At 37.6% G+C, this 12,611-nt stretch overlaps 3 protein-coding genes across 4 annotated transcripts; 1 reads left to right on the top strand and 2 right to left on the bottom strand.

Moving 5' to 3' along the window:
- Nucleotides 1–4,106: 4,106 nt before the first annotated feature.
- LOC138871627 (uncharacterized) lies at nt 4,107–4,556 on the bottom strand. Its single transcript, XM_070149515.1, has one exon. The coding sequence runs from the start codon at nt 4,554–4,556 to the stop codon at nt 4,107–4,109; it is 450 nt and encodes a 149-aa protein (XP_070005616.1).
- A 1,907-nt stretch (nt 4,557–6,463) lies between these two features.
- Nucleotides 6,464–7,998, top strand: LOC104247836 (uncharacterized). The gene is made up of 2 exons (XM_009803958.2): nt 6,464–6,737; nt 7,246–7,998. Exons 1-2 carry the CDS (start codon nt 6,557–6,559, stop codon nt 7,761–7,763), a joined length of 699 nt encoding a protein of 232 aa, XP_009802260.1. The 5' UTR covers nt 6,464–6,556; the 3' UTR covers nt 7,764–7,998.
- Nucleotides 7,999–9,410: 1,412 nt separating this feature from the next.
- On the bottom strand, nt 9,411–12,159 carry LOC104247837 (NAC domain-containing protein 71-like). 2 transcript variants are annotated; one of them, XR_716334.2, is made up of 5 exons: nt 11,468–12,159; nt 10,887–11,164; nt 10,469–10,792; nt 9,795–10,381; nt 9,411–9,647 (listed from the first exon to the last, which is right to left on the bottom strand). XR_716334.2 is itself a non-coding variant. In XM_009803959.2 (4 exons), the coding sequence occupies exons 1-4, from the start codon at nt 11,622–11,624 to the stop codon at nt 10,106–10,108; spliced, it is 1,035 nt and encodes a 344-aa protein (XP_009802261.1). In that variant the 5' UTR covers nt 11,625–12,159; the 3' UTR covers nt 9,678–10,105. The 2 variants fall into 2 exon arrangements, 1 of the variants encoding a protein (XP_009802261.1); XM_009803959.2 differs by lacking the exon at nt 9,411–9,647 and having other exon boundaries at nt 9,678–10,381.
- Between the last annotated feature and the right edge of the window lie 452 nt (nt 12,160–12,611).

Here is a 12,611-nt window from a genome sequence, read left to right as displayed (position 1 = left end):
AATGTCAAATTAATTTCATATAACCGGAGATGTGCAGTTCACTATTTAATCATACAAGAGCGACGAACGTTCTTAATTTTATTTTAAGCACAATTTCGAACATAAGTCTATTTTTATAATAAAAATAAACAAAAAATAATTTTATCAATCTTATTGTGTACACGTATGCGTGACACGATTTTTCACGTTTATATATATATATATATATATATATATATAACACGAATATACGTACGCGTGATTCGTTTAAGGGTTTATAATTATAAACAATCCAAGGCGGTAACAAAATCATATAGCAAGAAAAATATATTTAGCAAATCGAGATAATTAAGCCAATAACGGTTAAGCGACCGTGCTAGAACCACGGAATTCGGGAATGCCTAACACCTTCTCCCGAATTAATAGAATTCCTTACTCGGATTTCTGGTTCGCAGAATAACAAACAGAGTCATGTTCTCCTCGATTCGGGATTAAAACTGGTGACTTGGGACGCCTTGAAATTCCCAGGTGGCGACTCTGAAACAAATAAATAAATCCCGTTTCGACTATCCTTTAATTGGAGAAAACTCCCTTCGCACCTTCGCCGGGAGCGGAAAGAGTAGGTGTGACAACACAGAGATGAAACATCAAGCAAAGAAATTAGTCGAACAGTAAAAAAGAAAGGCCAGAGTTGAACCTTTAAGTATTTTAAAACATTTGCAGAAACTTAAAAGATGAAACCTTAGTTCTTAGAGAAAAAATGAAATCGGTAGATAATAGCAGTAAAAATGAAAGAATCTTAAAGGAAAACGATTAAATAAACTCCAATCACTTCAGATCTAAAGAGATCTGAACCTATTTAGCCAAAAATAGTTAGGTTTGTGCAAAAATAAACAAATGTGTAAAAATCGAGTTTTAGACCGGAGATTTGAAGACACGAAAATACAAAAATGATAATACTCACAAACAAATGGTGAATACATACGGATTCATCAGAAGATTGAGGGATTTGAACCAAGTCTGTTCGAATCCTCTTGAGATTCCATCAAACAACAAAGAAATCGAACAACCAATAGAGATAAGAGGCCGAATATGGCCTAAGAACGAAGAGAAACCCTATGGATTGAAGGGGGTTTAGGTGACGGCGGGCTAGGGTTAGGGAGAGGTTGAGAGACAAGAGAGGAAGAGGGGATTTAGGGGCGGCGGAATGGGGAAATGAATAGGGTTTAGGGGGGTTATGGGTAATTAAAAATGGTAATAACATCCTAGACCGTTGATCTATGAGATCAACGGCCAAGATTTGATCTGGGGTTGGGCGGGTTTAAAGATTGGGTTATTGGGTATTGGATCAGGGTTATGATTTAATTGGGCTGGGGTAATAATTTGGGCAGGTCCAAAGTTAAATCAAATTAAAAGAGGCTATTTGTTAAATACGCAATTAATTTGATAAAATAATTTGTAAAAATAGCTAATAAATGATAAAAATGCTATTGATGCATAAAAATAATTACTTAGTATTATAAAAATATAAAAGGTCATTTTCGTGTAAAATAAAGTAATTATGCACATATGAGCTATTATTACAAAGTTATTGCAATTATAGCCTACAAATGTAAATAGGGTTATGCATAAGATAATTAAAGCTTGATATAAATATAAATGATAAAAATTAAGCAATAAAATTATTATAAAACCCTTTGTGATGCAATTAGTAATTATTTATATAATAAAAATGCTAGGATAAATTAATTAAAAATCCTTTAAAAATGCAACAATTATGGAAAAATATTGATTGATGCACCTGCATTGTTTTGAATATATATATGTATTTTTAAAAATAATATAGGAAAAAATTGGGTATCAACAACTTCCCCTCTTTACCCGGGAAGGATGAAAGAGTTATCGGGTAAAGATATGATGGCCAATTTTGACCGAATAGGGTAATTTGAGAGACATAGGCCGCACTCTGGTTTCCAAGATACCTACATATCCTTGGTTTTATAGGAATCAGGCCGTGTGTAGTTCTGGATCCACCGACGAAGTATACCGATAGAGTTATCACAAGGATGGATACAAGGTTTCGAATAGGTGAAATGGTTACGGTGAGCGGTCAGGTTTGAAATAGTATGAAGGAACTGGAGCAGGATTGCTCCTGTTAGGGATGATGGTTGCTCGTCGGGTTACCTACAAATAAAGGATGCACTACAAGCATATATCTCTACGTAAATTTAAACATGATGCAAATTCCCTTCAGACCATGAGAATTGTCTTTGGACGGTTGAGGATGAAGTCCTTAGACCATGATGTACCGGGCCATAAATTGTACGGTAAGGGATTCGCAGGCCATGAAATGATGTTCTCGGGACATGAAAATAGTTCATCCGAACCATGATGCCTTTGAATAATGATATGCAAGTTTGAGAGATCCGCAGGCTATGAGGATGATGCCCTCGGACTATGACGCCTTTGGACAAGTTGGCTATATATCAGCCCATGAAGTGTATAGGCATGGTACCAAAGGTAATAACAAGGCAAAGCTTAGCCTTGTGAAAAGTTTGGGGGCAGAGCTTAGTCCCGAGAGAAGTAGATAATGCAAAGTTTAGAATAGAGCAATAGTTATGTAGAGGGAGACAAAGCTTAGTCTCACGAGAAGGCAGTGCTTAGCCTTATGCAGCTAGGGAGGCAGGGCTTAGCCTCGTGCAAGATTTGAGATGGAGCTTAGTCTCATGCAAAGAGAAGGAAATGCTTAGCCTTATGCAAATACGTAGGCAGGGCTTAGCCTCATGCCAAGAGAAGGCAATGTTTAGCCTTATGCAAATATGGAGGCAGGGCTTAGCCTCATACAAGGATCGAGATAGAGCTTAGTCTCATTCAAAGAGAAGGAGTGCTTAGCCTTATGCAAATATGGAGGCAAGGATTAGCCTCATGCAAGATTTGAGACAGGGCTTACTCTCATGCAAAGAAAAGGCAATGCTTAGCCTTATGCAAATATGGAGGCAGGGCTTAGCCTCATGCAAGATTTAAGACATGGCTTAGTCTCATGCAAAGATAAGGAAATACTTATCCTTGAGCAAATGCCGAGGCAGGGCTTAGCCTCATGCAAGATTTGAGACAGGGCTTAGTCTCATGCATAGAGAAGGAAATGCTTAGCCTTGTGCAAATGTGGAGGCAGGGCTTAGCCTCATGCAAGAGATAGGGCTTAGACTCATGCAAAGAGAAGGCGATGCTTAGACTTATACAAATGTGGAGGCAGGGCTTAGCCTCATGCAAGATTTGAGACATGGCTTAGTCTCATGCAAAGAGGAGGCAATGCTTAGCCTTATGCAAGTGTGGAGGCAGGCTTAGCCTCATGAAAGATTTGAGACAGGGCTTAGTCTCGTGCAAAGAGAAGGAAATGCTTAGCTTTATGCGGTAGACAAATAGCAAATAGGAGCAGAGTACTTCTTAGCTGGAGATATATTTGCGCTCGGCGGTCCAGTTATTATGGTTTTAAGGCATACACACTTGTGGTTATTCCTTGTCCCTGCGTTCAAAAAAAATCGTGAGTTTTGCGGAGGAGGTTAGTTCGTGCCTTTGTCTTGCTTGCTTTGTTTTGCTCTATTTTGGAGGCCCTATTTGAGTTACCCTGAGTAACACCTGGCGGCCATAGAAATAAAGTTTTCTAAAATATGCACTTATTAATGAAATAGAGTTATTTTAGAAAACATAGTGGTATATAATATCAATTAAATTAGATGAACTAATGACTTTAACACTTTTAGAGACATTCCGGCTTCCTTGAACTAGAATTTTGAGGGTCATCCTCAAAAAATTTCCCCAGTTTGATCCTTCGGCCATTCTGCATGCAATGAAATATGTTGGCTACTCTGGAATTTTGAGAATCCTTCTCAAAATTCTGCCCTAATTACTTAATCGATTTCTAACTTTCTGGCATATGATGGCATCGGCTGGACTTGTTGCGGAATTTTGAGGGTCCTCCTCAAAATTCTTCCCCAATTTCTAGTTTTGGGGAAATAAAAGTTTAATTAAGATATAACCAAACCCACAAGGATGCCTACGTATCCCCTCTTAAATGATAATCAGGTCAAGCATAGTTCAGTTATATCAGATGAATGAATGCAAACAATCTAAGCATAGTATTTCTTGACTGCATCCGAATTGATAGGTTTTGGCCAAACTTCTCCGTCCATTTCTATGAGTATGAGTGCTCCTCCTGTTAGCACCCGGTGAACCATGTAAGGACCTTGACAGTTGGGTGAAAATATCCCTTTGGCTTCATCCTGATGCGGGAAGATTCGCTTTAGCACCAGCTGCCCCGGTGCGAATTGTCTTGGTCTGACCTTTTTGTTGAAAGCTCTGGACATTCTATTCTGATAAAACTGACCCTGACATACTGCATTCATTCTTTTTCTGTCTATGAGGGCTAGTTTCTCATAGCGGCTCCTTATCCATTCTGCATCACTGATTTCGGCTTCTTGTATGATCCTTAAAGAAGGAATTTCTACTTCGGCTGGAATGACAGATTCGGTACCATAAACCAGTAAATAAGAAGTTTCCCCAGTTGATGTGTGAACCATAGTGAGGTACCCCAATAGGGCAAAGGGTAACTTCTCATGCCATTATTTGTGATTTTCTACCATCTTCCTTAGTATCTTCTTGATGTTCTTGTTGGCAGCTTTCACGGCTCCATTCATTTGAGGTCTGTATGCTATAGAGTTTTTGTGCTTGATTTTGAAGGTTTCACATATGGCTTTCATCAGATCACTTTTGAGATTGGCGGCATTATTAGTGATAATGAACTCGGGAACCCCGAATCGGCAAACAGTACGATCCTTGACAAAACATGCGACGACTTTCTTGGTTACAGCTTTGTAAGATGCAGCCTCTACCTATTTTGTGAGATAGTCAATAGCCACTAAAATGAAATGGTGCCCATTAGAAGTGGTGGGCTTGATCGGACCGATGACATCCATTCCCCAGGCACCAAAAGGCCAAGGTGCACTTGTTGCATTGAGCTTATTTGGCGGTACCTTTATCATGTCTTCATGTACCTAGCATTGGTGGCATTTTCGGACGTACCTGATGCAATCCGTTTCCATGGTCATATCCAGCTTTGAGTATCTTTTGGCTAGAACAAAACCGTTCTTATGTAGTCCGCAAGTTTCGGCATGTATCTCCTCAAGAAATCTGGAAGCCTCCTTTGCGTCAACACACCTTAACAACACAGATCAGGAGTTCTTCTATACAGGGTCCCTCCGCTTTGGAAGAAGTGATTGGACAGCCTCCGCAGAGTGCGTTTCTGAGTATGGTTTGCCTGTTCTGGATATTCTCCTTAGAAGAAGTGGATGTTATAACAAGCGCAAGTTGAAGAGAGGATGGACTCAGAGAAGATGAAGAAACTAGTGAGGATTTGGGAAAGGTTTGTGAAGTAAAGATTGTAAAGGTTGGGAAAGTGACCTATTTATAGCGGCCGCTTCAACGGTTTGGGGAAGCCAATTGCCGACCATCAGCCGCCTTCAATTAATTACCTTGGGAACTATGCATACGCGACCTTTCAATCACTTCTATCGCTGACGTCACGGAATTGACATCATGATCGAGGCATTGGAGGATCGAGGATCAGATTGTTTCTTATCATCTTACTCTAAGAAATGCGAGGATTATCTGTATAGAGTCAAAATCAGGCATGACCGATTTCATGTTCTCGAGGGTCACTTCGAGATCAAGTTCGGAATGGACCAGGCTCGAGCCCGAGGGCAGAGTACAAGACTCAAAGATCGAAGTGCTCAATGAACATCGAGGCCAAGTATGACCTACCTCAAGATAATATCGTTATGGTTTCATAACAGAAAGAGCGAGATTCCTGCAGCGGCCCTAGATCACGACGTAAATTCCGGAACGGATTTGTACTAGGCGGTTAGACAGCTGTATAATAAGATTCCCTACTACAATTAGAATTGTACCTTATTTAGGATTCTCCTACTATATAAAGAGGACCTCAATCATTTGTAACGCATCAATCATTGAGAAGAAAATATACATATTTCACTTTCTTGCTTATTGTTCATCCGATTTGCTTTATTTTTTTATTGTTCTTATCCACCTACCTCGAGGTCATCATTGCTCGAGATCAAGGTCTACTTACACGCTGGTTTGACTTACTTTACTCTTTAATTTATACATTGAATTCCTTGTTCATCAATTAGTATTGGATTAAATCACTTATCTTTAAAACCACAATACAAGTTTAATTGTTACTCGGATTTTAGGGTAAACACAAAGAATTTAGTAAAAATATCTTAAATTACAAAGTTGACTTGCAGAAAGCAAAAAGTGAAGGATAACTTGTGGGGGATGGATATCATGAGTAGTATTTAATTACCATTACATATTAGCAAAAAAAAAAAAAACATTAATGTATATAAGATAAATCCTAAATAGCTAAGAGGACAAAAGTTTCAAAAAAATTTCATACAGATGGCTCCATATGTAAAACGGATAAGGCTTTGTATGAAGAGAAAAGCGCCACATAGAAGTAAGCGAAGGAGAGTGCTCTATTTGCATCAGCCATCTTCAAATGACTTGCTCCATAGCAATACTAAATTCCATTCCAAGTCCTTATTGTAAATGTTCTCCGCGGAGTTTATTTAACTGGGATTTTGGTAATAATAAAAAGACTGATGATAAGCCACAAGTTAGATACCATGATCTTGATCTTCCTTTCCCTCCTTCCCTAGTCGGCAAAACATTCTTGAAAGGTACTTCTTTCTTTCTCTGTTACAGATAATTCATATAAAGAATTCAAAAATGAAATGAAAAGAAAACCTTAGTTGAACTGAAGATCCAGAATTTAGAGACGGTAGATTCGGCTCCGACAAGTGTTCATGTATATATTCTTTTTTTCTTTTTTTTTTTGTTTACAACAACAGCAACAAGCGTAGTGTAATTTCACAAGTGAGGTTTAGTGTAATTCCTCGTGTGGGGTCTGGAGAGGGTAATGCGTACAAATAACTTATACCTACCTTGTTAACAGAGGTGGACCTATGCTATAGGTAGAAGGGTCACCGGCACCCGTTAAGTTAGGCAAATTATTTATGTATACATGTATATGTCATTAGAAAATTGTGACATATTAGTAGCAAACATCCTATATACAAATCAGATTTTGGTTGAATTAAAAAGTGCACCCGCAACCTTAAAATCCTGGGTCTGCCTCTGCTTATTAAGTATATTTTATTTTTTGTTTCTCTGATGATAATTACACAGGAAGGAAACTGAAGTGCTGCTATAAGGCCTCGGTGGATGGATTTAGTGCAACTGACTTTCACAACAACAGTGATTTCAAAGGACCATGTGTGATTATTGGCTATACAACAAAGGACTTTAAGTTTGGAGCATTTAATCCAGAAGGCTACAGAAGTACAGATGATTACTATGACACTTTTGATGCATTTCTCTTTTACTGGGCTGAAGATGAACAACAACCAATAATCTTGCCTAAAGTAGGGGGAAGTGGTGCTGCTCTATTTGATTATGCTAGAGGAGGGCCACAATTTGGTGCTGATGGATTGTTAATTGGACCTCCGTTGGCTCCTGTTATGGGTGGATTTGCAGGTCCTGATACTAATTCTGGGATTGGTGATTTAAGGCAAGCTAAGTCAAGATTGGGACTTTCTTATGCTAAAAGGCCAGATGGTAAAGAGTCATTGTTTGGTGATGAGTCCAAGGCTGAACTTGATGAAGTTCTTGTATTTTGCAGTCCTCAAATTGCTAGCTTATATTGACTCAATTTTGGCAAAAATGGATGCCATTGCCTCAGGGAAAGTAAGTCTCTATGATCTTGAGGTAACTAAAGAAAATGTGTATTGTTATACTAGGTTTTAAAATGTATCAGTATAAATTTCACATATTGTGTATAGAAATGGGCTGCAACAGATTTTCCATTTCCTGTAACTAATGATATTGCCAGCTCATGCCATCATTTTTCAATAAGCCAAAGTGGAGCATAAGTTTAAAGTACAGGCCAAGAGGAGTACATAAAAGGAAAAGCATACATAAGTCCATAAAGGATATCTGGTTTTATTGTAGGATTATTTGCTAAGTGATAAAGGGGCCACACACTTCTTTGATTCCTCTCTAGCTAGCTAACCTATGGTCTTATTGCTGAACTAATAGTGAGTAGGAAAGAGCAATGTTTGATCAGCTGGTGTGCTTATCTTTCTTTCCCTTTTTGAGTTAATGGCTTCTGAGCTTTTGGTTACACTATTCCAAAGCTTTGTTAGTGTTGTTTCTTTGATTCATTTTATTACTGAAGCAAGAATGGTTGGGAGGACATCTTTTGTAATTGAGTTCAAGGAAACTTAAAGCAGCAAATGTTTGATTCTCACTTTTGTGGAACTTGCTTTTGTATTTTCCTTTATTGGTTTAGCAACTTCATTTTAGATTACCTTGATACCGTCCAGCATCAGATATGTCCAAGGCAAGAAATAATAACTCTTTTTTCTTGATAATTTGTGAAGTACTGTTAGTAACCGTAATCTTTTTGAAACTGTCACGAGCACACGGTGAATATGACTGAAATCTTTTACCATTCACTCTTTTAGTCAAAGAAATGTTGCATCAAATGGATTTGTTTGAAGTTAGAAAGCTAGGGAGAGCAAAGAAATGGTGATTCTTCTTTCAAGTTTCATAACACCCTGAAGGTGTTATAGACACATCTGGTGTGGAAATAGGCCTTCAATTTCCAAGAATAGGGGCGACTGCTTGTTACCTTTTCATTTACATTTGCCATCTTACTAGGTTTTGAGCCCACAAGATTGTTTTGGATATGTGCTTTGCCTAATGTCATCTAAATGGCAATTAAAGTGCCAATGATGATCAAATGATGTCAGATATAGCATTCTGAATCATTTTTGTAAGAGATTGAGAAAGGCAATTAAAGCCCTTAATCATGTAATTGAACTTAAAAATGTTAATGGCTATGAAAATGATGCTAGAAAGCTCAATCCTTTAACTTTCTTTTTTTCATCCTTTGCTTGTGATTTACTTTAGTGTTCCCTATTAGGATGGTAAAAGCAAGATTCTTTCTGGTCATTTGTTATAGATTCTTTTGATCATGAATGCTTGGAACTATCAGAATCACATCTGTTGATGTCAAACAAACGTTCAAATTAGTGACCGGAAATACTTAACTCTAAATTTGCATCTCATCCATATACCTACGAGTACAAGTGAAGCTTGGTTTATACATAAATAGTTATTGGGAAGCTATCAAGACCACAATCAAACTAGAATAGCAAGTTGTGCATATGAATCTCAGGCTGCATTTGACTAATTAGTTATTCAGTTATCAACGGGGCACTTCACTCTATTAGAACTTTAAACAATGTTTTTTCTTTAAATCTTGGTTGCATGTGTTGAAACAGTTCAAAAACTTTGTACAATGCAACCAATAGTTGCTGATTAGAGGAAGTCACTAGCTAGGAAGCTCTGCTGATAAACAGAAGCCCTGGAACAAGTTAATACAAGTATTTAACCATGCATTTCAACTTTGCAAAGCTGCTTTGGCATTTCTGGTACAAGAAAATTCTGAAAATTTGGAATATGTAGAGTGGGAAGACTTTAAATTCATAAGGTCTACGGCATTTTCGCTCCATTTTGATTGATATCTGGATGTTTGAAGCATCAAAAAACATTAATTCATATAGTCTACATATATTTCAGCTCAGTTATTGGTTCTTGATAACATTTTCATACATGGAAATGATCAGAAATAGAACAGTGACACATATCAGAAAGGGATTTAAGAAGCTTACTTTAACAGAAGTTCAGCTACTAACTTGACCATATGTCCATATCCCAGTGGCATCGTTAAAAATGATCATCACTGGGTATCTCATACTTCACACAACTTCAATGACAAAATATAAACACACCGAGCTGCATTGAGCTTTTCTTAGTATATTCTTATATCAGACTACTTAAAATATCTTCCTGTGACCATACACCATTATGTTTTCCCGATATCCAATTTTCACTACTCTGTCTGCATATTGGAGCTTGATTTCAAGTTTAACTCCTTGGATAAATGAGAGAAAACTTTACACCTATTTCGCCCCAATGTTCCTCAGAAGAGATTTGGATTTCCCAATAAGTTGCTCTGGTTATAACCTTTATACGAAATATCCTCATTGCGATAGAATTCCATGTAGGTTCCCTCATCTAAGAAGGGAGGTGCAAAGCCATAGCCACTGAGATCACCAGAAAGTTCAACGTCCCCTCTAAAATTCGGGAAAGATGAACTTGATGTGAAGTCATATTGATCATTTGGCTGCCATGAAGTCAAGTTTGGGAAGTCATACACCGGATAATTTCCAGATATACTTTGTACTTGAAGACATTCCTACATCCAGCCACCAAAATATTAATAATACAAACAACCAGAGTGGAAACAGGAGTGAATGCATAGAAAATAGAAAAACATTAGTACCTTTGAAGGATCAAGAATCATATTCTGAGACATCCAGAGGTTTGCAGCATTTGTCCCCATTGCAGACTCGGACTCTCCTATTTGTGTTGTCTGATAAGGTGAACCGATAGGAGTTGAATAGTTGCTGTCGTTGCACACGTATGTATTTTGAGTACTTGGCATGTCATCAGAAAATACAAGGGGTTCATTTGAGGTTACTGCTGATGTAAAAGCTTCATTGGTTGAACTGCATTCAACCTGTTTAGAGGTTGTTTCTGCACGACCATCACTTGTTTTCGATGAAATGTCCTTTCTCTTGATAACACGACAAAGAGCATAAGGCCCCTGAAGATATTTAAATAGTAGTTAATATCATGATCAATCTCTTGCAGGTTTTCATTAAGTGGAAGAACTTTACATTATGATTTATCAAATTTACCTGGAAACTTGGAGTGCCTTGTGAGACATCATCACATAGGCGATATTCATGCATCACCCAATCAGTTCTATCCCCTAAAGGAGCTCTTCCGCGATAGAAAACCAACGTCTTTCGGTATCCAACAACTGCAGGCTTACAGACCACTTTCCTGTCTTTCCCTGTTGCTTTCCAGTATCCACATTTTGTGGCTCGATTGGTTCTCGAGCCATTCGGGTACTTCTTGTCCCGAGGACAGAAGAAATACCACTCCATGTCACGCTTTGGCAAGAAAGATTTCTCTGCATCCCAAAGACATGATAACAGTACCCACAAATACCAATATCAGAATAAGCATTTTTAGAACTAACTAAAAAAAAAAAAAAAAAAACTCTAATGCCTTTATACATGTTTTTGTTTTTGATATGTGGTTAGGGTGTGAATATAGATAATAACTCCAGCTTTAAAGTGTGAAAAGAGAGAGGCCCCACAGAGCACTCCATCTTGTGACCATATATTACAATATTATATGATTTGTAATTCATAAAAGAAATGGTTCTTAATGCGTAGGTAAGTTATCAAGCTGATCAAGAATGTATATATACCTGGAAGCTCCCATGGGTCAAATTTATACAAGTCTATTACTGGAATGACCTCCAACTCAATCTCAAGTTCATCAGTTTTCCTTTTCAGGTAATATCCAACCAATTCCTCATCAGTTGGATGGAAACGAAATCCTGGAGGTAGTGATGTTCCTCCCATAATATAAATTTAGCAAAGTACTAAGTACTAACTACACACAGAATCTTCTAAAACTAGATAGAATAGACCAGGCAGAAACTTCAACAGAAGTTAGAAGCAATGTGAAATTTAGCTAAGTGCCCCAACAGTACCTATTGAAAATTTGAAATATCCAAAAGTAAAAGCTTTTGGCTACACTAAATTTTGTCTCAAGAATTGCGAAAAATTTCCACAAAATGCACCCCTGGGACAACACAATCATCTTCTGGAAAAACTGTTCAAAACTGCCTTTCTTGCAAAAAGCCCCCCTCCCCCACCAATATTTCTTTGAGATTGGAATTCAAAGGAAACTCAAGTGGAAAGGTAGAAAATGTCACTATAGAGTTGTTGAAATTTTTCAAAGAAAGGATCTTTTCTAATACCAACAAGCCTAAACAGTTCAAAAATGACAAATGTGGAGAGTTCGATTGATCTAAATCGAAAAACAGACACCAGATAAAGGTTTATAGTAAGGTATACTTAGTTTAGAGTCTATAAAAAAGAGAAGTTTGTGTAGAGTAAAAGCAGAGGAATGTGGATGAGCTTTTATAGGAAATGAAAGGCCAAAAAGTCCAAAAATATGAAAACCGAAAGGTTTTGTAGCTTGTCTAGTGTCTAGGCTACACCAAATTCTACAAAAAAGGCCCCACTTAAACCAGAACCTGATTCACACCTAGAAATAGTAATACCCTGCAAAAGCAACCACTACTGACAGTTCAAAATTTGAGCATCCTGGAGTTCCACAATACTATAATTTAAATAACCGTGAGAATTCATATAATCGAATTTTTAAATTTTGTGTATTTTTTTGACAATTGTATTAGGCTGTAAAGTATTCTTCCAAATATATCGGTGAAGGGAATCTTAGTGTAATTGGTAAAATTGTTATGTGACTAGGAATCACGGGTTTAAATCGTGAAAGTAGAAACTGCGTCCAATAGACTCTTGTAATTTAATCCCTCCCCGAAC

This window comes from Nicotiana sylvestris, chromosome 6 (genome assembly GCF_000393655.2).
Source record: "Nicotiana sylvestris chromosome 6, ASM39365v2, whole genome shotgun sequence".
NCBI classification, from domain to species: Eukaryota; Viridiplantae; Streptophyta; class Magnoliopsida; order Solanales; family Solanaceae; genus Nicotiana; species Nicotiana sylvestris.
This window is presented reverse-complemented; position numbering and strand designations above follow the sequence as displayed.